At 38.7% G+C, this 25417-nt stretch overlaps 2 protein-coding genes across 3 annotated transcripts in view; one reads left to right on the top strand and one right to left on the bottom strand.

Moving 5' to 3' along the window:
* The window catches only part of PPAT (phosphoribosyl pyrophosphate amidotransferase), a 35734-nt gene extending 30027 nt beyond the window's left edge, over positions 1-5707 (bottom strand). The window contains exon 1 of the mRNA XM_002918106.4: positions 5433-5707. Within this exon, the coding sequence (XP_002918152.1) occupies positions 5433-5560 (128 nt within the window). The 5' untranslated portion in view covers positions 5561-5707. The remainder of the gene's footprint in view (positions 1-5432) is intronic.
* Positions 5708-5891: 184 nt separating this feature from the next.
* PAICS (phosphoribosylaminoimidazole carboxylase and phosphoribosylaminoimidazolesuccinocarboxamide synthase) lies at positions 5892-25034 on the top strand. Of its 2 annotated transcripts, XM_011223490.3 has the most exons (10): positions 5892-6141; positions 6391-6457; positions 9908-10105; positions 15016-15194; positions 17144-17323; positions 17424-17537; positions 18204-18287; positions 19870-20050; positions 21590-21748; positions 24804-25034. In XM_011223490.3, exons 2-10 carry the CDS (start codon positions 6442-6444, stop codon positions 24968-24970), a joined length of 1278 nt encoding a protein of 425 aa, XP_011221792.2. In that variant the 5' UTR covers positions 5892-6141; positions 6391-6441; the 3' UTR covers positions 24971-25034. The 2 variants fall into 2 exon arrangements, with proteins under 2 accessions (XP_011221792.2, XP_034527649.1); XM_034671758.1 differs by lacking the exon at positions 5892-6141 and having other exon boundaries at positions 6169-6457.
* Positions 25035-25417: the final 383 nt, after the last annotated feature.

The following is a 25417-nucleotide window of genomic DNA, read 5'->3' as shown; positions in this document are numbered from 1 at the left end:
TCAAATGACCCAAAAAATTATTATGAAGCACATACCTAATTTAAGAATTTCAATCTTTCCAAACCTTCTACCAAAACATTCCTAATTCTTAAACTCATTCTTCGTTATCTGCCCAACCATTTCAATGTTTTTACTTTATGTACTCGAATGCTTGAAGATGAATATATATTAAATGATGTCATATAATGATTCTTTTCCTGTGTTCTTTTAAGAATTATTTGAAGGTCATACCAAAAACCCAAGAACTTTGAGCATCAAAAGAAAAGCACATGAAGATGGTAAGAGCCTGAGAAATGCCAAGTTTTGGCACTGAAAAAAACTTGTTGCTTTTTCCTGATAAGAGATGTTTACTCCTGTCCTTGACAAATTAGACTAAATATATTGTTATAAGCTGTGTGAGAGCAAAAAATGCTGAGGAATGATTTCTTTCATAGCTCATTAAAAGTAACAGTAAATAGAAACTTTCCCAGAGTCAGAAATTTCTGCACAACTGTCCATTCATCATGAGAATTTAAATTACAATTTACAGTGATTGCTATCAGAAGACTGGGATGGAAAAGGAAAGAGAAACAACCCACAAAGTAATAAGTTCTGAATTTTAGTTTTCTCCAAAGGTAGCTAGCAATGAGTATAACATTTTAGCAATCCTACAAATAAGCCATCCTAATTATGTGAGCTATAATTCCAAATTGACTCATTACAGATATCAGAAAAGGTAATACAACGTAGTAGAGCAAATAGAAGAATAAAAATGCAGGACAGAAGAAAAAGCACTGAACTGAAACTCAGAAAACCCGAGTTCCAGTCTCTCTCTGACAGGATGCAGAGCAAATCACTGCATCTCTCTGAATCTTTAGGATCATTTAAGCATTTTATGATTTATAATCTATCAAATTATTCTGAGTATACGCAAATAGTTGAAGAGCTTAATTTTTACAAACTGAACACACCCATGAAGCTACCACTCAAATCAAGATTTAAACATTATACCAGCACCCTTCAGCCCTTCCAGTCATAATCATCTTCCTAGCCCCTCTAAAGGTTATGATTATTCCAACTTCTATCACCATAAATTTGAAATCATAAAAGATGTTCTTACTTTTTTGGTATGTGTTCTTTAATGTGAAGCTCTTTCACTCAACACTGTGAGAGTCAACCGTGACTTTACTTGTAGCAGGAGCTTGCTCATTTTCACTGCTGCAGAATATCCCATTATAGGAATATACATACTACTACCTTCTTTATCCATTCCACTGTTGGACATTTCCATTATTTCCAGATGGGGGCTATTACAAATAACACTAAAAATTCTTGTGCCTGTCTTCCAGTAAACATACGTATGTATTTCTGTAGAGTATATACCCAAGAGTAGGATGGAGGGTCATGGGGTATGCATACATCCAGGTACAGTTCTTTACATATACTAAGCATTTTAGATACTAATGTATTTACTTTGTACCACAACTCTATAATGTAGGTGCTATCATTACACCCAATTTATAGAGGAGGAAATGGAGGCATAGAGAAGTCTGTGCTTTTGAGCCAGCTGGCTAACATTGCTTCTCTGTGAGGTCCAGGGACTATAACTGCCCTGTGCAGTACAGTATTCCTAGTACTGAACACAGTGCCTAATGCATATACAATAGGAGCTAAACAAATATTTTTTGAATAAAGTATTAGATATTAACAGGAACATCCCTATCCCCAACAACCCTTATTATATCTCAAGTATGCTGAAAATTTTATTCTCCATTTTTGGACCTCAAGTGGAAGTCAGATGAGTTGTCCAGAACTTTGCCATCTCTTAATGCCCTATAGTGTATATGCTATTGAAAAGGAAACCTGCTAAGGGCTAACCACACAAAAATATCATTTCCAACCCCCTGGATTTTGCCCGTTGAACCTTTAAATACATAAGTCTAGCCCAAGAGATGAGAAAACAGACTCAAAAGTTAGGAGACTTGCCCAAGATCAAACTGTTACTGGAAAACTGGGACTAAGTTTCAAGTCTTACGTTAAGGAGCTATTTCCAATATGGACCAAAATGACAAAGCAGTAGTACTTTGAAACTCTTTTGAGGATAGATAAGTCCTGCTTCAAACTAATACAAAAAGCGAAGTTGTAAATAATAGTTATAACTGGAAGAATTGAAAACACTTATGATTTAAAACAGAGAATCGTTAAATCACCAAAGTAACTGAATTAAAAAGTCTTTCTAAGCCAAAGACTGGTACAATTAGCAAGGACAGTTTTAACATAAGTCACTTCCCCAACCATGGGAAATGGGACACTATAGAAATAGGACATATTTGGTCATTATTACTAAGAGATGAAAATCAAAATAAAGTTATCCCCAGCCTTAAATTTGGCAACTCAAAGCAAGTTCTCTGACAACCTATTCCTGTGTACTCCAACAAACTTAAATGAAGACAACTGGAAACTATTCCATAGATGTTGTCTGAGTGCATCTCTTTCTCTCAAGTACCTTTCTAGTGATAATATTATATACTCTATTTACAGGACCAGTGTCTGTATCTCTTAAGAAAACTGCTCCTGAGATCACTGCAAATAGGTTTCCTCAAAGCATAACAGAACGAAAAGATTCTACAGAACGTTTCTACAAACAGGAAACCCCCTACATGATCCAACTTCATCAGGTAAATCTCAAAATTTTTAGAAGTATGAAAATGTTTATCAGCTGAAGGGTTCAATTCCTAACCCAGGGAAATGATAATTCAGTTTCAGGGTGGGCATTTTCAACTCCTAATTAACCAAGGAAAGGCTAACCAGATGATTCATGGGATAAATCTATGAAATTTTAATAATTCCTTTTATGGAATCTTCAAAATATGTCCATGTCATTCTAGTCTCCAAAAAAAAAAGTGCCTGAAGCTAAAATGTGAAGATTTCTGATCTAAAAAGGTGTGTGTGATTTGTTAAGAACTCTGCAAACCACTGAACCAAAGATTTTAGGGCTGAAAAAGCATATGATGATTATGTATCTGTCATGGACACACATACGCATGCAGTTTGCATCTAAAGAGCTCACAAGAATGTTAAACTAAAATTCCCCAACAGAAAGTAGAGCTATGGAATAAATCTCCAAATCGCCAGAATTACTAGAAAGAGGTACTTCTGAATGAACCCACCTGGATTAAGTATCCAGTGCATGACTATCTAGTAATTGATGTTCTATTTGTATTTACATGAAATACATAATATACCTTGCAGGTACTCTATTATCCCTGTGACTAAACTTTTTAGATCAGATTATACTTAAGACAAAAACAGAACCAAATACAATGCAAAAGTAATAGCAATCTCACCTTCTAGATTCCATGTTTTAGGAAAATAATGTGACAGAATCCTGTTACTATTGTTTTAAAACAACTAAGTATTGAGGTGAGGAGGTAGAGACTTCTGCAACAGACCACCACTTACCTGTGTACAGCATATTTAACTAACTATACTGTATATTAAATTATGACAACCTATTTAGGTGTCCAGTTTTAACATTCCTTGATTCAATGCCATAGAAAAACATCAGTTTTTAATCTCTGAACCCTACGGACTAGTTCAGAGTAGCAGAAGACTTTTATCCTCGAGACATTAGGGAATTTCATCATTCTTCCAATCAGTTAAAGGTTGAGAACTTTTGCTAAATCAGAATTTTTAACTGGATGAATTTATGGGAGAGAACCAGCCTTCTCCGTGCACCTTAATGATTTGATGCCTACACAAGGAAAATCTTAAACAAGTAGTTTTCCATTAATACATTTGTTCCTCAGAAACTACTGGGTTCCTTGCCATTGTTCTTGAAAATATCACAAGGTCACTTTTCAAAACCAGTTTAACAAAGACTTATTTGGTCAGATGAGCAGCCTCAGAGAATCCATTTATTATTGCTTTATTATCATATAATTACATTTTTATTGCTCTTATCTTGTACTGTCTAATCACTAATTCTTTCACATAAAAGCAACTACAAAAAAGTGCATGTAGCTAGAAATTAAGTTGTAGTCATTAAACAAACAAACCAAACCAACCTTTTTTCTTCCAGCACATATTTAAAGGAAAGACTGAAGATCCTCTTCCCTTCACAGAATATCCAAAATCACTTATCCTAAGAATTTTATAAACTAATGTTGCTCTGAACTGCCATATAAGTAGATTTCAGTTTTTCCTTGGATTATATATACAATCCTCTCAAAAAATGTACAGTATTTTAAAACAAGATCTCTATTAGGGTCAACCCACAATTATCCAGGGTTAGAGTCATTCAAGTTAAAAATATTCTTTTTGATTCAACCCAGACTCTAAATTACTCTACGCTCTTTGTAAAGAAGGAGTACATAAGATGTGAAACTGAAGTATTTGCAACTCTGAAAAGATCAAAAAGACTACTTGCAATCCAAGTTTGGTGAGGGAAAGCAAATCATTTGGAATGCATTTATACTTGTGTCTCCCATATTGCTGATAAATGTTGCTGCCAAGTTCCTTAAACTGTTCTAAAAGTTATGGCTGCAGTATTGCCTTATGAAAACTTTGTAATACTTTCAGTGATAATGTCAAACCTACGTTCATATCAAATGCCAGGTAATAAGAAATGGAAGGATCACAGAAGAGGAGTTATTTTTTAAGTCAAAGGGATCTACCAATTTTTCAAAAATCAGTATGTATCTAGTCATACAGGAACTGCTCCCCTTTCCCTCTTTTAAAGAAGGGGGTTACTTTTTGGCATCTTCTCACTACAACCTTTTCCTTCATTATCTGAAACACGTGACTTCTGCAGATGCACTATTTCCTGTGACTGGTTTATTTTCAGTATGTATAAGATCTACAACCGGGACCTCCTTTTGAATATCAACTAGCTCTGTTTCCCGGGGTCTGAACTCTAGAATCCCTAAATTCTTGTAGCTATGACTACGTTCACATTTACAATTTGCTCAAAAGCTCTGCCCTTGCAAACAAAAGCTTGTGGTGGTCGAAAGCTCCGCGAGAACACCTCAAGGTGTTGTAGGTCCTGGACCAGCAGTCACCCCACACAAACCTTCACAAAAGCAGCTCCACGCTCTGCAAGATTAAAACGGGCAAGTAGTGGGAGAAGTCCCGATTCGGTCAGCCCTAGCGAACCGGTCTTACAAATTGGCCAGACTCATGAGAGGTGCACACACCGAAGAAAGGGAGGAAAAGCCCCTAAAAAGCATTAAGGGTTTTGGGAGAGAAGCAAGTCCAGGGATGCAAGGTGGTGCCCGCGCACGCCTTGGCCACCTAGCTGATGCCACAAGCAGATATCAATCCATGCAATAGAGGTCGGTCTCCAGGCCCTCAGGCGCACACGAGATCCCTAACTCGGGCCGCGGGAAACGGCTCGGGCTGAAGGAGAGAGAAGCACACGCGCCGCCACCCCCACCCCTCAGCCGGCTGCTCACCGGTGCTGCAGCCCCACGAGTCCCAGAGTGATCACATGCGGCACATCTAGCTGCGTGGGCCACTCTCCTGAGGCGATGCACCCGAATACGCCACATTCCTCTCGGATTCCCAACTCCTCCAGCTCCATGTCGCTGCCCAAAGCACGTGGAGGGACCTGCCGCCGCAACAGGGGCCTGAGCACCAACCAGCTGCCCGCTCGGCCCGTACGCCTCAGAGACTCGCTTCCTTCCCGGCAGCTCGACCCTCGCTACTGCGGCGGCGCGCGCTTTCCCAAAGTAAGCGTGATTAGCGCTCCCCCGCCGCACACCCTGCCCCGCCCCCCCCCAGGATGCACCAATGAACAAGGAGGGAGGGAGACGCTCCGTGGCTGAGAGGAGGAGTCACAGACTCCTGGGGTGGAGCTTGTCCTCCGCCGGATCCCTATGGGAAACTACTTTTTCTGCACGTGGAAATCTCCGTTGTTTTCTAACACCCAAGACTGGGGTGATGAGAGTAGTAGGGTTAACGTCATTTCTGTCCCAGAAGTTGTAAACTCTGTATGGCCTTCCTCACATGCTTTCCCCCGACCGTCACTACTTGGTACGCTCCAACCTATGACCCGCTCTCGCTGCGAAGAAGGGAGCTGGTCAACGAGACTCTGTAGAAGCGGGAGGGGCCGCCAGCGCGCGCCACTTTTCGCCTCTTCTGGAACAGCGCCCGCGCACTAGGGTGAGCGGGGGGCGGGGGGCGGTCTGTGTTTCTGCGCCTGCGCGGCGGGAAGCCTCGAGGGTAGAGCTACCTCCCCGAGTCGAAGTTGCTCTAGGGCGGCAGAGACCTCCGAGGTTCCGTCCCGGCCGACTGCGTTGCTAGCGGAGAGCACGTTTGGGCGCGCAGGACTACTAGGCCTGGCCGGGGGTTTGTCTGTTGGCCGCTTCCCCTCCCTGCCACGTGAGCCTCTCTGACACTCCTCTTTTCCAGAGTCTTGCCTGTCTTCCCAGCGCGACCGCTGCCCCCAGCCCACGCAGGATAATGGCGACAGCTGAGGGTGAGTAACAGGCAGCCCCCGGAATCTGCCGGGGACTCCCTGCCTTCCACGGTCTTCCCGCCACCACTCCCACCTGGAGGTTACGGATTCGCCGCCGACGCCTGCGCGCCCTGCGGCTCTCCTGGCAGCCTTCTCCCGGGCTGTGCCTGGTCTCCTTGCATTCGCCCCTCTAGGCCGCTGAGCGGGCGGACACGTGGCCCGGGCACCGCCAGCGCTCCCGGGCCTCATCGAACTTTCTGAAATACTCGGAACTGGCTCTGGGTTGGGGGAAAGAAACAAAGTAGAGGAAGAGCGTGATTAGAAAGAGAAATGGCCAGGGGTTGGAGAGGTGCCTGGAAATCATATTGGTAATAGTTACTGCAGAACAATCACAGGAACATACGTATTGATTTTTCAGTCTTGCTTTTCCTATTAAGTCAAGAGACTGCTATTTCTGGATAGTTAATATTTGAACCTATTGAAAAATTTACTTTCTTTGGTCCAGATTTTGTGTGTGTTACAGTCTTGATGCCATGATGACTTCGAAGAGCTCCAAAAGCACCAGGCAAAAAGTTGCCTTGATTCACTTTACATTTATCCTATTTACGTAATCTTGTTATCTGCGAGTGATTAGGTCCTCAGAAAATATCGCTTGTGACATTTATGCTGATAAAACATTTTTTTCTTTCCCACACACCAAATTTCTAAATTTATGGTGAACCAAATTGCTTGTGTTTGGCTGCTCGGTACATTGTCTTCCACACAGAAAAATTGAATTTAGGTAAAAAAATTATAGACTTAATCTAATATAGAAATCTGTCATTTTTGCTGAAGTGCTTAAAAGCCACATGGTTGTTCTTAGGGTAAAATTGAAACACTGTCAGCATGATTTATGAAGCCTGAAGGATGAATAGTGAAATGCAAGGGAGGGAAACTGTTTGGGCCTAGGGAGAGCATGTCAAAAGCCTGGGAGTGGGATATAGAAATTCAGTTACAGAAATTAGAGTTCTGGAAAGGGAATAAAGAAATCTGAAGTTGGAGCACAAAGCGGAGGCTCTAACTTGAGGGGCCTTTTAAACCTTGTCAGTGAGTCAGGACACTACGGTAGGATCGGGATTCATCCTCTAGGTACCCTGCGGCAGTAACTATTAAACAATTATAACTGGTTTGTTTAATGGTCACCTCCACTAGTTGGTGATCGGACCACTGCTCAGTTCTCCTGCCATTCTTTACTACTCTGTACCTGCTGCCCTCCCTCCCCTGCCCAATAGCAGTATACACACACACACACACACACACACACACACACAGTTCTCCAACCATACCGAAGTCCTGCCCTGCACTGTTACCCCTTGGTCTTTTTTTCACCACCACTACCTTTCCCTCTTCTGGCTTAATGTTTATTCTGCCTCAGATCTCAACCTCAACCTCTCTTTGTTCTAGACTTCCTCCTCTGGTGTTTAGAGTAGCTTAGGTTGGCCTGCTATGAACCTGTGATCCCGTAGTCTCTATATTTCTCACATCATACCTACTATGATGTCCTGTTTAATTTCAGCTTCCCTCAGACTCAGGTTGCTTGAGAGCAGGAACTCTGTCTTGTTTACTGGCATATCACTAGTGTACCTGGCACACGGACACTAAAAAATGCCAATACTGAGAATGAGACTGTGTTCTAGGAGCATGAGGGGTGATTTCTCCCCTTGGAAATTTTAAGTCCTTAAACTTCTGTTATCTCTGATCTTCACCTAAATCATTCTTTCTAATGACCAGAGTCTCCTTTTTTTTTTTTTTTTAAGATTTTCATTTATTTATTTCAGAGAGAGAGAGAGAGAGAGAGCATGAGCATGGAAAGGGGCAGAGGGAGAGGGAGAAGCAGACTCCCCGCTGAGCGGGGAGCCAGATTTGGGGCTCAATCCCAGGACCCTGGGATCATGACCTGAGCTGAAGGCAGACGCTTAACTAACTGCCACCCAGGCACCCCAGTGTCTACTTTTTTTAGGTCTATGACCTGCATCAAATTAGATTCCCTTGTCCTTACTTCCTCAAAATTTCCCACATCTGTTAGTGTGGAGAAAGGATTAACACTGGGGAGTAGGGAAGAAAGATTAAGAAATAGAGGTGTTTGGCAATGGGCTAACTTCAGTGGGTGGGGGTACCTCCCCTTGCACTGTAATTAGAAGTCAGGAAACCCTTCTGGCTGAACTTTCCCATTTTGCCTGTCATGCCAAGCGGAAGTCACAAAAAATAAGGATTTTTTTTCTTCTATAAGCTAGTTTAGTTATTGTATTGTGACTATATATATGAAAATGCTATTAATTTAATGTAAATTTGTTCTTCAGTTCTGCTGTGAGAGGCAGGGTTGATAATGGAAAGAGCAAAGAATATGATATCAAAAGACAGAATTTTGTCTGGCTCTGCCCATCCCCTCTGACAATGGTCAAATAATATCTTTTCATAAATGTTTACAAATATACCATTCCAACACACAATTAATTGTGGGAAATTACTTCTTTTTTTAAGATTTATTTATTTGTTTGACAGAGATAGAGACAGCCAGTGAGAGTGGGAACACAAGCAGGGAGAGTGGGAGAGGAAGAAGCAGGCTCATAGCAGAGGAGCCTGAGGTGGGGCTCGATCCCATAATGCCGGGATCACACCCTGAGCCGAAGGCAGATGCTTAACCGCTGTGCCACCCAGGCGCCCCATGATGCTTAAGTTTTCTAATCCTTATACAGTTGACCCTTGAACAACATGGGTTTGAACAGCATGGGTCCGCTTACCTGTGGATTTTTTTTTTCCGATAAATACTACACAGTACTGCAAATATATTTTCTTTCTTAAAATTTTATTTTTTTCTCTAGTTTATTTTATTGTAAGAGTACAGCATAGGATACATTAACTTAGAAAATACGTGTTAATCAGCATTTAATGTTAGCAAGCCTTCCGATCAACAGTAGGCTATAAAGTTTTGGGGAAGTAAAAGTTCTATGTAGATTTTCAACACTAAACTCCACATAGTTCAAAGGTCAACTGTAAGTATTTCCATAATTACAGTTTGATTATGTGAATCAAATATGATGCCTGTGAAAATACTTGTAGAGTATAAGGTTCTATGCAGATGAGTGAATTTTTTATTAAAATTATTCCTTAACCACTCTGTATTTTCTCTGATTGATCATTCTAGATAACTTAGTCTTTTTTTAAAATGATTTTTTATTGTTAGTCACCATACTGTACATCCCTAGCTTTTGATGTAAAGTTCCATGATTCATTACTTGCGTATAACACCCAGTGCACTGTGCAATACGTGCCCTCCTTAATACCCATCACCAGCCTATCCCATTCCCCCACCCCTCCCCTCTGAAGCTCTCAGTTTGTTTCCCAGAGTCCATAGTCTCCCATGATTCATTAACTTAGTCTTTAATTAGGAAATTTTTCCTGAAATCTGATGTCTCCATTTTATCTCCACAGTACTGAATATTGGTAAAAAACTCTATGAGGGTAAAACAAAAGAAGTCTATGAATTGCCAGATAGTCCAGGAAAAGTCCTCCTGCAGTCCAAGGACCAGATAACAGCAGGAAATGCAGCCAGAAAGAATCACCTGGAAGGAAAAGCTGCAATCTCAAATAAAACTACCAGTTGTATTTTTCAGTTGTTAAAGGAAGCAGGTAAGTAGCTCTCCCCATGGCCTACGCTTTCACATTCTGTCTCTCACACACATTTGGTCCTTTCATGAGGAAACGGCTTTATTTTGATTAAGAACATGTTGGCTACCAGTGATATTTTTCAGTTGTTATAGGAAAACAGGTACATGGCTCCCCCCACAATCTCCTCCCTTTTAAATGTTGCCCCCCACACACACATACAGCACACTCTGATCTCTTTCATGGGGAGATGACATTATTTGGATTAAGAACGTGTTGGGGGATGTCTCAAAAGCTAAGGTTACTTAAATCAAAGCAGGAACTCTTAAATTTCACTACAGTGCTTAATTTGGAATTAGTAAGTAGTATCATTAGTTAAGGAATCTTTACAGTTTGCTACGGTCTTTGTCTGGCATGCACATCCTTTCTGTAACTTTTCTCTCTTAGGAAGATGTCCTAGGAGAGACTTATCTGTGAAGGAGGCCTGTTCTGGTATTAGGCAGCTCTCATTGAAGAGTTGAAATTTGGTACCTAAAATTGTATGCAGTTATTCTTTGCTCTGTCCCTTGGAAATAAGACAGAATTTCAAATCCCTTTTCCACTTGAAAACCCCGAAAAGTATTTGAAGATTGCCACCACACCTTCTCATTCCGCCCCAAGTGAGGGATTTGAACTAGATCAAAGATCTCCAGGGTTATCTCTACTCTAAAACTGAAAGAAGACTATTTTCTATAGAGACATCTATTAAAAAAGACTAGATCAGAACATTCTGTGGAGGGCACTTGGAGTAAAGAAAGGGGAATTAAGATAATGGGCTTTTCTTCAGGGATTCAGTCAATGCTGATTTGTCTGTAGTATATGAAATTTCAGCTAATAAAAGATTGGAGCTCTTTTCCTCCTGTGTAAGAGGCCTCATTGCCTTGCATCAGTCAACCTTTGAAGCCTCTGGTTCCTTATCTATAAAATAAAAGCTTTGTTTTTTACTATCCCAGTTCTAATTCTATAATTTAATAATTTTGTCTCCTTTGCTAGCCAATTGCCCTTTCATTTCTTAGAGCTTCCAGTAAGCATTACAAGCATACCCTGTTTTATTACACTTTGCTTTATTGTGTTTCATGATATTGCCTTTTTTTTTTTTTTAAACAAATTGAAGGTTTGTGGCAGTCCTGCCCCTTCATTGAGCAAGTCTCTTGGTGCCATTTTTCCAACAGCATTTGTTCTGTTCATGTTGCCATCACATTTGGCAAGTCTCTCAATATTTCAAACTTTCTTATTATTTTATTTGTTATGGTAAACTGTGATCAGTGATCACAACTTGCTGAAAGCTCAGATGATAGCGTTTTTGTTTTTGTTTTTGTTTTTTATGGTGAAAAAATTTATATTTAGATTTAGCCAGCTGGACTCAGTTTAGATGATCCCAATTTTGCTGGCAACATCCAAAGCATTATAGTCGGGAGCCAGTCGAACATACTGCCTTCTTTTCTCCATCAGGCCTGATCAAGGTGTTGACCTTGGCCACGTCAATAGATGATAGCGTTTTTTAGCAACGAAGTATTTTTTAACTAAAGTATATACGTTTTTTAGATATCATGCTATCACACACTTCATAAACTGCAGTATTGTGTAAATATAACTTGTATGTGCACTGGGAAACCAAAAATTTATTTGATTTGCTTTATTGTGGTGGCATAGAACCGAACCCACAATACCTTCAAGGTATGTCCATAATCTCTTAAATTAATCTTCTAAATCCAAAGGGGAACTTAATGCCTTTGTTTCCTAGTCAGGATAGATGTACCTGCCTTCCACAAAATAACAAGGTAATTCAAATTAAATCAATTCTGTCAATACAGAATGTATTCTTGAATAGTTTTGCCTCTTTCCTAGTTTTCTGTTGAACATTTTTAAGGTAGTGTGGGGGGAAAAACATTTAATTGCCAGCCTAATTTGTCATCTACATCATAAATCCCTCTATACATTGAAAGTGAGTATGTTCTGATAAATAAAGGGACCACCCGCAGTTCCTAAGTAATACGATTTTAGGATTTTTATTTCAAGGCTTCCTTGATAGGTTGTTCCGCAGGGACTGAGTAGATTGCTATAGAGAGCATCAAACTAATTTTTGGTTCCTTTTGCTGTAAAGATAAGTGATTCATTTTTAACTTGCCAAATTATCTCATTCTCCCTATACATATTAAAATTTTAAAAATTTGCTTAATACTATAAATTGTTCACAATAAAAAAATTAGTTCCTGTGTACCCATAGTAGTTATACATAGCTGCGGGGCTTTACACACACACACACACACACACACACACACACACACACGCGCGTGTATATATATACTTTCAAATAATGGAAGATAAGTACAGGCCCAAGTTTTTATTTGCTTATTCAGTAAGGGACTATTCAGTGCACTTTATGGGGCTTAACAAAAAGTGAATTAAAGTGACCCAAATTGTCTCTCTTTGTCCAGGACTTTCCCAGTTTTGACTCTGAAAGTCCTGCATCTGAGAAAGCTGGCAAAGTTTGTCATCCTAAATGAAGTACTCCAACAATTACCTTTAAACTACTGTAATGGCACACTTAACATAACTAAAACTTACTTGGTTCACAGGAAATGTTGAAAGATGTTTTTCAGGTTTTATACACTTAAGGAAATAAGGAAAACTTAAATTTTAAAAAATTCTTAGATTTGTTTTAGAGGACAGATTAGGAGTTCTGTTGCCTTATCTAATTTTTGCTTGCTGATAGTTAAATAAATGCTATGTCTAGTTGACCACCAGTGATCTATTTAAAATTGCTTTCTTTATAACCAAGGTTATGTTTCTTATTAAGGTATTTCTAGAAGTTAGAATGGAAAGAGCACCAAATGAGATTTTATAAATCAGGATTCTGGTTTTCTCATTGTCAGTCGTAAGCAAACTGTAAAATACTATACAAATAAGAGATACAAGTAATACTGTTTTTCTGTGGAAATAATATCATATATGCTATATCTGAGTTATGAAATGTGTGGATTTGGTCTCAGTACTTTACCTTTTAAGTCTCAGTTCTCCCACAGAAACTTACCATAATTACGTTTAGGTGTATGTAGTGATAATGGGTAGAAGTCCTGCAGTTGTTAAACCACAGATGAGGAGCCTGGTGGCCTTAATACATGGGTGGCCCTAGGGATATGGGGCTGATTAGCTGTCACACGCTGCAGTTGTGATTCAGTGTGTGAAGTGACATTTCCTTAGTAATCTTCATAGAAGGCTTAAATTCTGTAAACACTGAGACATGGGGAGAATTCTTTTGTTCATCCCTCCAGTCATGAATTTTGCTAAGATGATTAGTATGCATATTAGAAGCAATCATTATATCATCTAAACTGAGTCTTTTTGATTTTTTTTTTTTGGAAGCACTTTTTTTTTCCTGTACTAGATCATTACCATAAATTGATTCTGTGCTTTTGGTTCTCTTAGATGTGAGGAAGAGTTTTCCTCTGAGTAAAAGTAACTGTTGTTTATATTTAAACAGTAGATTTGGATACTAGTCTTTTAAGCTTGATAGACAAATGAGCACATATGTCTAATGATTAACAGATCTTAAAAGGAAGAGCTCTTAAAGCCAGGCATGTAGTTACCACCTGCAATTCAGGATTGATGTAAATCATTTGCCTATCCATGAGCATGAGCCAAATCATTCTTTAAGGGTTAAAATGACCATTTACTTACACTCTTATTCTTTCCCAGAGTTCCTGTTCATATAGCATATCACAATTCCCTGTTTCAGTTGAATCTTACTGGTCAAACCCAGAGGGAGTACAGAGAAAACAATACAGGTTTTGAAACTGGTCCAGGCACCATTACTGATTGGCAACATGACCCAGCTTGTCAAATTACTTAATTTCTTTGAGCCTCTGTTTCTTTCACTGTAGAATGTAATGATACCTATCTGAAAATTTTTATGTATGGTTAAATGAGATAACATATAAAACACTTAGAACAGTGCAGGTCTTACATAAATGTAGATTCCCTTCATGTAGGGAAATATATATGTAGGTTATTATATGGCAGCACAAAGGAATCCTGTAGCATTAATATGATTAAAACATCTCCTGGAAACCTGTATGGGTTAACATAATAATGCTCATCTTCAAGTTGCAGTGTTAGTACCTAGAATACCTAGAAGTGGAATTGCTGGATCATGTGGTTCATTATATAGCATAACTTATTAGAGAGGTTATTTTCCAACATCCCCAAATAAAATAGCTCCTGTCAAAAGCTAGCTTTTTATCTTAGTTTTCCAATAACAGTTTGAGTAGAAAAGAAGGGAAAGAAAGAACAAATGTTTTCTTTGCTCTTGGCCAGACTGGCCACTATTCTTGCTGCTACCTGTTGGATGCTTTCTCTCAGGGATTATTTTCTTCAAACATTAGGAGAAAAGGGTGATCCAAAATGTAGGGCTGTACCTGATTGTGATAAGTGGATTGATATTTTATAAGGCCTATTTAACACTGGACTGTCAGATATGAGAATCATATAACCAAATCTGATTTAAAGATAATTTAGTACCATCTAGATGAGTTATATGCTTTATGCAAAGTTAGGTAAGCAGTGGCAGAGGAATTACTCAAAAGTATTTTTTGAATGCATGAATGAATGAATGGTAAAGACACCAGGACCCTGACCTTCTGATCCACTATATACTTTGCCATATAACATTAATATGAAATACTACTAAATATTTTGATAAGCATTAAGAAAGCCATACTAATAATTTTGTTTTCCTACTTCAATTTTTTTTTCAAGTTAATTTATTTTTGGCAGTATCATTTAAGGATAACATTTGGCTAGATGGGGTTTTTGTTTCATTTTGTTTTTTGTAAACAGCAGTTTTATTATGCCCAATTTTAATGCTTTTTAAAAAACTTTTTATCAATTTGTAGGTATCAAAACTGCTTTCACCAGAAAATGTGGGGAGACAGCTTTCATTGCACCTAAGTGTGAAATGATTCCAATTGAATGGGTTTGTAGAAGAATAGCAACTGGTTCTTTCCTCAAAAGAAATCCTGGTGTCAAGGAGGGATATAAATTTTACCCACCTAAAGTGGAGCTGTTTTTCAAGGTAATTACTCTATGCTTCTGTGTCTTTTTTTTTTTTAAGTACAGAGACTATTTTTTAAAAATTTTTTTTAAAGATTTTATTTATTTATTTATTTGACAGAAGGAGACAGCGAGAGAGGGAGCACAAGCAAGGGGAGTGTGAGTGGGAGAAGCAGGCTTCCTGCCGAGCAGAGAGCCCAATGCAGGACTTGATCCCAGGACCTTGGGATCATGACCTGAGCTGAAGACAGACACTTAACGGCTGAGCCACCCAGGCGCCCCTGTGCTTCTGTGTCTTACTATAATATAGCAACAAACATAATTTCAAAGTCAAAAGATTTAAACATTATTAAAGTTAAATAAAATCCTTAAAAAATAAATACATTTAAAAAAAATAGCAGTTATTGGGAAGAAAAATAACAATTCAGAAACTTTTTAAATTTTTAGTTAAGAGTTTGAAGTAAGGTGAATACAAGGGATCTTTTTACATTCAGATACAGAAAAACTATTACCAATATCTCTTCTAAGCAAAAACATAATAAAGATGTAGGAATCAGTGGTTATAAATTTCTATTGGTTTTCTTTATTGAAACTGCTTTTTGGGATGCCTGGGTGGCTCAGTTGGTTAAACGACTGCCTTCAGCTCAGATCATGATCCTGGAGTCTCAGGATTGAGTCCCGAATCAGGCTCCCTGCTCAGTAGGGAGTCTGCTTCTCCCTCTGACCCCCCCCCATGCGCATGCTCTCACTCTCTCAAATAAATAAATAAAATCTTAAAAAAAAAGATTTTATTTATTGAGAGAGAGAGAGAATGAGGGAGATGGCGAGCAAGCATGCAGTGAGAGGAACAGGGGGAGGGAGAGATGGGGAAAGAATCCTAAGCAGACTCCACGCTGAGCAGGGAGCCCAACTTGGGGCTCCATCACACAACCATGAGATAATGACCTGAACCAAAACCAAGAGTCTGGATGCTCAACCAACTGAGCCACCCAAGCACACCTTGTATAGTTTTGTTTTTAAGATTTTATTTATTTGACAGAGCGCACAAGCAGTGGGAGCAGCAGGCAGAGGGAGAGGGAGAAGCAGGCTCCCCACTGAGCAGGGAGCCCTATGCAGGGCTTGGTGCCAGGAACCTGCGACCATGACCCCAGCTGAAGGCAGGTGCTCAACCGACCTAGTCACCCAGACATCCCTTATGCAGCATTTTTTACACAGTGAACTAAAACTGCCTCTCAGCCTTTTGGCCTAGATCAAGTATAATCAGTAAACTGCATACCTTCAAATGTTTATCTTATGGTTATAATACAAATCCAGAATTCATAAAAGAAAAATTTCATGTGCAATTGGGACACTACTTAGAATAAAATGAAAGTTTTTTTTCACTAATGCCTTTATATGAAATTTCTTGAATTGTTAAATAATATCCCTAAAGATTTATAGTCTTATATAAATTCCTATTAAAAATGAGGTCAAGAGCAATGCCTGGCTGGCTCAGTTGGCAGAGCATGTGACTCGATCTCAGGATTGTGAGTTCGAGCCCCACATTGGGTGTAGAGATTATTAAAAAAAAAAAAAAAGTGCTTGGGTGGCTCAGTTGGTTAAGTGTCTGCCTTCGGCTCAGGTCATGATACCAGGGTCCTGGGATTGAGCCCCATTTCAGGCTCTCTGCTCAGTGGGGAGCCTGCTTCTCTTCTCCTTCTGCCTGCCCCTCTGTCTGCCTCTCTGCATACCTTGCTCTCTGTCAAATAAATAAGTTACTCACCAAATATCTTGAATTTTAAAGTAGCTATTAAAACTAGACAAAAATAATGATTGTGAATTAAAGGGCATTTCAATAAAAAATTAATTCTTTAGAGAAAATAAATATATCTGAGGAACTCATGGTCAAGGAAAAAAGGACAACTTCCGTTTATCTCAAAAATTCAAAATTTTTATATTTAAATTAATTGTACTCCTGTATTTTGTTTTCAGGATGATGCCAATAATGATCCACAGTGGTCTGAAGAACAGCTAATTGCAGCAAAATTTTGCTTTGCTGGACTTGTTATAGGCCAGACTGAAGTGGATATCATGAGTCATGCTACACAGGCTATTTTTGAAATACTGGAGAAATCCTGGTTGCCCCAGAACTGTACACTGGTTGATATGAAGGTACAAATAAAATGGAGATTTAAGAGTAAAGATTATAACTGAGAAATGTCTTTAGTTGTAGAGTTTTGAAAACTTTTCTTTGGTGATATGCTATTTCTAGATTGAATTTGGTGTTGATATAACTACCAAAGAAATTGTTCTTGCTGATGTTATTGATAATGATTCCTGGAGACTCTGGCCATCAGGAGACCGAAGCCAACAGAAAGATAAACAGGTAATGCTTCAGGATTTTTTTTTAATCCTTTGCAAGATCAGGCAAGATAGAGGTGAGTAGGAAGATGGGAGGAAAAGAAAAGGCAACTATTGTTCCATATGATAAGAACCAGAGTTGATTGCTGTTTACTTTTAAAGATAAATATCTCTCACATTTTCTATATCCTGAAAAAAAAAAAATAAGAAAAGTACTTTGCATTTACAAAACAGATTTCCCATTTATTATGCCTGTCACACAGAGCAAGTGTCAGCCTTGTTTGGCCAATTGAAAACTAAGGCGCTGAAAGGATGATAGATATCTTCATAATAGTAAGAATAAGGGCAGATCTGGAACTCTATCCCAAGTGTTCTAGATCTTACCAGGTTCCATTTCTGCTCTGTCCTATGAAAAACAAAACTAGGACAGATGCTCTCTACTTAATACGTAGTAGTTGCTAGTGTAGAAAGCACTTATTCTTAAATGAAAATATAAGTGTACTTCACTGTCTGAACTTTCTCTAGTCTAATTCAGGAAATGAATTTATAGGTTCAGATACATTTTCAGATCTGTTCCTTGCTATGCAAGCTTTTCATAATCTACCCAAAACTCAGAAATCAAATAATTTCAGTTAGCAAGAATATTACTAATAGAATATCTGTATTCTAAACTTTCTATTTTATTTTCTAGTCATATCGTGACCTCAAGGAAGTAACCCCCGAAGGGCTCCAGATGGTGAAGAAGAATTTTGAGTGGGTTGCAGAAAGAGTGGAGGTAAAACTTTTGTAGTAAACCCATGCTATTCTGTGTTTTTCTCCAAGAAAATCTTGCTTCAAAAAAGAAAATAGAGGTGCCTGGATGGCTCAGTCAGTTGAGCATCCGGCTCTTGATTTCAGCTCAAGTCAGGATCTCAGGATCTCAGGATCACAGAGTCGAACCCCACATCGGGCTCTCCATTTAGTGCAGAATCTGCTTGGGATTCTTCCTCCCTCCCTCTGCTGCTCCCCCTGCTTGCATGCTCTCTCTCTAAATAAATAAATAAATAAAACCTTTCTTTAAAAAAAAAAAAGGAAAATAAAAGTGAGAAGGTGCAGTTATTTTTTCCAGTGTTTTGGTTTTTTTTAAATATTATTTGAGAGAGAGGGTGCGTGCGTGCACAAGTGGGGGAAGGGGCAGAGGGAGAGGAATAATCCTGAAGTATACTCCCCACTGAGCGTAGGGCCTGATGCAGGGCTCAGTCTCAGGACCCCAAGATCATGACCAGAGCTAAAATGAGGAGTCATCCACTCAACCAGCAAAGCCACCCTAGGTGCCCTTTTTCCCGGTGGTTTAAAAAAAAAAAAAAAGAACACCCTTAAGAAATGTACCTCCTGAACTATCCTCAGTGACATACTGAAACTCCCTGCTGTTAAACTGGCCAGTACACTGTCAAATTCTGTTGGGGAAACCTAGAGTCCTTGTCTCCTCCCTGCCCCTTATATTTCCTACCCATCTCTCCACTGCTACTCAAAGTTCCTTTAGCATGGATTCCATTAAGTAGAGTTCAGAATTGGAACTCCATGTGACCTTAAAATGTCACTTTAAGATTTATGGTATTATCGGGGTGCCTGGGTGGCTCAGTTGCAATGTTAAGCATCCAGCTCTTGATTTTGGCTCAGGTCATGATCTCAGGGTGCTGGAATCAAGCCCTGTGTCAGGCTCTGCACCTAGCTGGCAGTATGCTTGAGATTCTCTCTCCCTCTCCCTGCCCCTCCCCTGCTTCCCCATGCTCTCTCCCTCCCTTTACCCCTATCTCTCTCAAATAAATCTTTTAGATTTATGATATTATTACTATAATTCCATGGAAATTGAATAGGATTTGTGGTTATCCAAAGGTCATAGCTAGTTTTCAGAACATCATTTCCATGGAAACATGCATTTTGAATTCTGAGCAACTAACTTAAAGGTTTATAGTATGATCTCCTCATTTTGGCTGATTATGCCTTAAAACCTCCATTAAACACAATGGAATAAAATCTAAGGATGAACTATTTTATATTACAGTTTCCTGAATATTAATTAGAAGGGTTGAGTATCTTTGCTTTTTATTGTAAAAGTAAATATAATTTATCTGATTTATCTTACTCTTTAGGTCTTAATTATGAAGACCACTTTTCTTTATATAAAGAGGTTATTTTGAAAAATTAATTATCATTTTGTTCTGTTTGTCTCTGTCTTGAATTTGGTCTATTAAGAGAGAAAATATTCTGTCCAGTTGTAATTTTACTATAGCTCTGTAAACTGATTATTCTTACGGTACTCAATTCTATATCCATTTTTGCCGTTTTCTTGGCATATTCATGTTTTTCTTTTCCAGTTGCTTCTGAAATCAGAAAGTCAGTGCAGAGTTGTAGTATTGATGGGCTCATCTTCCGATCTCAGTCACTGTGAAAAAATCAAGAAGGCTTGTGGAAATTTTGGCATTCCATGTGAACTTCGGATAACATCTGCCCATAAAGGACCAGATGAAACTCTGAGGATTAAAGCAGAGTATGAAGGTAAATGTCACATAACTAGAGCATTTCAGGAAATTCTGAGTTTGCCAAAAAATTTTATGTTTGGACTAGTAATACTGAAAAAGAATTTGCCACATTTCCACAGGGGAAAATGTGATAGCCTAGGCTTTCATTATACTCACTTCCAAAGAGTGTAAGGTGCTCTAGGCACTTTTTCAGTCAGGGAAAAAGAATTGAAAATGCAACATGGCTGCACTTGAAAATAATGCAACATTGTGTGTTAATGGCATTCAAGTTTTTAAAAAAATGTTATAAATAAAAGAGTAGAGGCCCTCACTCCCCAAAAGAAAGTGAAACATGGGAGGAAAATAAGGCTAGAATGAGTCTTTACCTAATAAGAAGCCCCTGAAGTATTGTTTCTAATATGCTCCAACAGAAGATAGGCCCCACATCAATTTTGGGAAGGCTGAGGTTGAAACAGCAGATCCTTTCAAGTATTTTTAGTGGTCAACCTTTCCTAGGAGGTAGTTGAATGTGAAATTAAAGAGTAATTTTAGGGGCGCCTGGGTGGCACAGCGGTTGGGCGTCTGCTTTCGGCTCAGGGCGTGATCCCGGCGTTATGGGATCGAGCCCCACATCAGGCTCCTCTGCTGTGAGCCTGCTTCTTCCTCTCCCACTCCCCCTGCTTGTGTTCCCTCTCTCACTGGCTGTCTCTATCTCTGTTGAATAAATAAATAAAATCTTTAAAAAAAAAAAAAAAAGAGTAATTTTAGAATTTAGTATATAAAAGAAATGTCTTGATGGGATAGTATTGATCTAAAATAATGGAGTCCTAGAGACATAACCAAATGTTTCTCAGCTGGGAAAAATGTTGATTCGAGCTTTCTTTCTAGAGGTAGTTGTTATAGGAGCATAGTTATTAAGGTTTGGGGCGGGGGGCTGGGAATTGGGATAAGTTCCAAGACCTCTTTTTTAAACCTATGAAAGCCTGAACTCTTTCTCCAGAAAAGTGCAAATACATACAATTTTGGATTCCAGGTTAGGAATCTCTGTGGTAAGAAACAAAGGAATAACTTAAAAATTTATCAAAGAATGAAATGTTTAAGAGATATGTTAGAAAATATATTGAAGGGTCTTAAATATTTGGGTACTATATTATTGAATTAGCCTTCCTTCATTCATATGGAGACCTCCAGTCTCCATTAACAAGGTCTCCCTATACCCTGTTGGTTGAAGGACAACAGGACAGACACTGGTTCAAGTGGTGTCATTCTTTGAGTGAGCCTAAGCAGCCATAGTAGAAGGGCCTTTGAGCCATTCCCTCACTAATACTGTGGTACCCTGTTATACTATAGATCTCAAAGATGGCCAAACTTATTCTTTCTACTTTGTTTACTTGAGATATAATAGGTGGTGAAGTGAAATATATATTGAAGATAATATGTAATAATAGTGTCTTATTTATGCTTTTTCTGGAAACTGCTAATAAAGGAACTGAAGGAGTTAAGACACATAGGCATTTTGTTTTAACCTATCTTAAAATCTCCTTTCAATTCAATTACAAATGTGTAATTTTCCTAGGGGATGGCATTCCTACTGTATTTGTGGCAGTGGCAGGCAGAAGCAACGGTTTAGGACCAGTGATGTCTGGTAACACTGCATATCCAGTTATCAACTGCCCTCCACTCACTCCAGACTGGGGAGCTCAGGATGTGTGGTCTTCTCTTCGACTACCCAGTGGTAAGACACATGAATTTTAAAAAATTGTTTATTAAAGGGGCACCTAGGTGGCTCAGTTGGTTAAACATCTGACTCTTGATTTCAGCTCAAGTCATGATCTCAGGTTGTGAGATAGAGCTCCATGTCGGGCTCCATGAAGAACATGGAGCCTGCTTGGGATTCTCTCTCTCCCTCTTTCTTTGCTTCTCCCCCCCTGCTCAGGCTGGCTTTCTCTCTCACCCCCCCCCAAAAAAAATTGTTTAAAGAGTTTCAAATATGCACAGTAGTAGAGAGAATAACATGAAATCTCATGTACCCATTATTCAGCTTCAACATTTAATATCTTATTACATCTGTAGCCCTTTCTGCTAGATTATTTTCAAGCACGCATAGCATTTTATACTTAAATATGCTTCTCTAAGCAATAAGAACTCTAGCTTTTATTATTTATTTTATTTTATTTTTTAAAGATTTTATTTGTCGAGAGGGAGAGAGAGAGCACAAGCAGGGGGAGCGGCAGGCAGAGCAGGCAGAGGGATAAACAGGCTCCCTGCTGAGCAAGGAGCCCGATGTGGGACTCGATCCCAGGACCCCGGTATCATGACCTGAGCCCAAGGCAGATGCTTAACTGACTGAGCCACCCAGGTGTCCCAGAACTCTAGTTTTTAAATCATAATCATGGCTCAGTCAGTTAAGCATCTGCCTTGGGCTCAGGTCATGATCCTGGGGTCCTGGGATTGAGCCCTGCATTGGGCTCCCGGCTCAGTGGTGAGTCTGCTTTTCCCTTTCCCTCTTGTTCCCCCTGCTTGTGCTCTCTCGCTTTCTGTGTCAAATAAATAAATAAAATCTTAAAAAAAGAAAAAAGGGTAACTGCTCAGGTACATAGAGTTGGCGCAGGAGATCTGATGGCCTAACTGCTTCTTGACTTTAAGCCAGTCCTCTTTTTTTTTAGCCCCATTTTCACCCCCCACCTCTCCCTTCAGAGGTATCGGGTACCACTAATTCCTCAACCTTTGCATGGGTTTTTTAATGTTGGTCACATTGCTTCTCATCTTGCCCTGCTTCTGGTTTAGGATAAATTTTTCTTGGTCTACTAAGTTAGTTACCACTCCATTTCCTTTTCAGCTGACAAAAAGTTATCACTGTTACTTCTTTGTTCTTACGTGTTCATGTCTATTTTCTTTATTCCCTTTACTACTGTTTTTATTTTTATTTTTTTAAAGTTTTGGCAGATATCTTTATTTCAAGTATAGAAAAAATAGGATATCCTTAATAAAAATATTTTTTACAGCCGAGTATATTTGATTTATAATCAGTAAACATACTGAACAAACTTTTTAATACAACATTCAGCTACTTACTGCTGTCTTTGTACAGTTTCAGGGATACACCTTGTGATTAATCCATCTTTAACTAGATCTTTAGCTGGACATCTGATTGTATCAGCTTCTCGAGTTAAAAATTTTCTATGGCTATAAATGAAAGTATAACTAAATTTATGCCAGAGGAATCGTATAGGTATTATCATTGGAGTTTAAAAAAGGAAGAATGTGATGACCAAAAATTTGGCAATTTTTATCTAGTACTGTCCAAGGAGACAGAGGGAATCTGGAAGATTTGTACATTCTGGTGGCTAGAATTGGGGATAATCTTTTGAGGAAAAGTTTTATGTGGCCTTTGTAAAATACTGAAAACTATTTCTCTTTCTCTTATAGCATGCTCACTAGATAACCTAACTTTTTGCTAATTAAGCTTTCATGATGTTAGAAAGGGAGTCCTGAGCAGTGCAGGCACAGGTATTTCAGTTACTAGAGTAGAACCCTGTACCTAGAATACTACTACTATTACTAACCGTTGACATTCATTGAGTACTTACTATGCACCAGGCACTGCTCCAAGCACTTTATCTATATTAACTTGTTGAATACTCCCATCTTAATAGATAAGGACACTAAAGTTAACATTAAGTACCTTGACCAATGTCACATAGTAAGTGATGGAGCTGCATAAATTGATTTATTAATACAAACTAATAAATTTGCCTTGTGATTTATACTTGATTCTTATTGGAGATAGTGGGAGTCAGAGCCTGATGAATCCCAAGACTGTTGGGGAACTGGAACTTTTGGATCTGTAAGCTAGTTAGTACTTCACTGGAACAACACAGGCTTAATAGTACCACTCCATAATAGAAAGTCTGCCTGAGTAAACATGTGGCCCCCAAGGAAGTTACTCTCTTAGATCTTATTAATACTAAATTTACTTAGAACCTGGTATTTCATAAAATTATTCTTTGGTTTTAACTTTTTTACTGCTTAAAGATGTTAGAATAGTTCAAGTACAAAGACAAAAGTAGCAGCTAGAAAATTATCAAAAAAATTTACATACCTCAAGTTTATCCAAGAACAGGTGCTTCTGTCCACTTGATCCTTGTTTTATTTCTATTGTCTTTCATCAGTGATTTAAAGATTTAGTATATGTGAAAAGAACTTCGGAAAAGGTAAATTTCTTTGCAGATGGATTCGGTGAAAAAAGTGATAGATGGGGGTGCCTGGGTGGCTCAGTCATTAAGCGTCTGCCTTCGGCTCAGGTCATGATCCCAGGGTCCTGGCATAGGGCTCCCTGCTTGGCAAACCTGCTTTTCCCTCTCCCTCTGCCTGCTGCTCCCCCTGCTGCACGCTTGCTCTCTCTCTCTGTCAAAATATATAAAATCTTAAAGTGATGGATGATATATATAAAATACCTGTTCATGGTAGAGAAATATTACTAATCCTCTTAACAATCACTTTACCACTCAGTAGCAGAGATGGAACTCCTCTGCAGATCCTACTTTAGACAAGGATGATACAATAGCTTTTTATTGTTTGTGATAAACAGGACTTTTCTGAGTATAAAATAGTTTACTAGGGGCCCCTGGCTGGCTCAGTTGGTAGAGTATGTGACTCTTGATCTCGGGGTCGTGACTTTGAGCCCCATGTTGTGTGTAGAGATTACCTTTAAAAAAAAGTTTACTAAGTGCTCTTTTCATTATTAATTGACAGCTTAATACTCTGTCTTTCCCTTTCTGAACCAATAGGTCTTGGCTGTTCAACCATACTTTCTCCAGAAGGATCAGCTCAGTTTGCTGCTCAGATATTTGGATTAAACAACCATTTGGTATGGGCTAAACTGCGAGCAAGTATATTGAACACATGGATTTCCTTGAAGCAGGCTGACAAGAAAATCCAAGAGGGCAATTTATAAAACATCATTGCTTTTTTTTTTTTTTTTTTTTTTTTAAAAAAGCTAATTTTTTTTTTTTTTTTTTTTTTTTTTTAGAAAAGCTACATTTCTTGTTTCATTTCAGAAAAAAATCAAGATGAAAAGTTTTTAAATCAATCAAAGAACAGTAAAATTTATTAGTGAATAAATGCTTCTCTAGATTCATGGATCAGTAGACTCTATGGACATATTAACATTTCTTCAGAGGAAGTGAAATTACTATAAGGACACTTTTAAAATCTCTTAGCTACTATATGGTCACAGGTAGATAACAATCCAAATGTATTCCTTAAATGCTAATAGTGTCCTATTATAGAGCTCTAAAGTAACACTTGACCTTCTGTATCTCAACCCGTAAGTTTTAAAAAGTTAAAATGTTTGTATCTTAGAGTGATAAGCGCAATATAGTCCTCTTTTATATTATGATCT

Source organism: Ailuropoda melanoleuca, chromosome 11, assembly GCF_002007445.2.
Source record: "Ailuropoda melanoleuca isolate Jingjing chromosome 11, ASM200744v2, whole genome shotgun sequence".
Classification (NCBI taxonomy): domain Eukaryota; kingdom Metazoa; phylum Chordata; class Mammalia; order Carnivora; family Ursidae; genus Ailuropoda; species Ailuropoda melanoleuca.
Note: the sequence above shows the minus strand (reverse complement) of the source record. Positions and strands in the feature narration are given on the sequence as shown.

Excerpts from the sequence above, each read along its gene's own strand:
- PAICS (XM_011223490.3), top strand. Across the intron at positions 18,288-19,869 it reads GGGTTGCAGAAAGAGTGGAG|TTGCTTCTGAAATCAGAAAG; the intron begins GTAAAACTTTTG and ends TTTCTTTTCCAG. Across the intron at positions 20,051-21,589 it reads GATTAAAGCAGAGTATGAAG|GGGATGGCATTCCTACTGTA; the intron begins GTAAATGTCACA and ends TAATTTTCCTAG.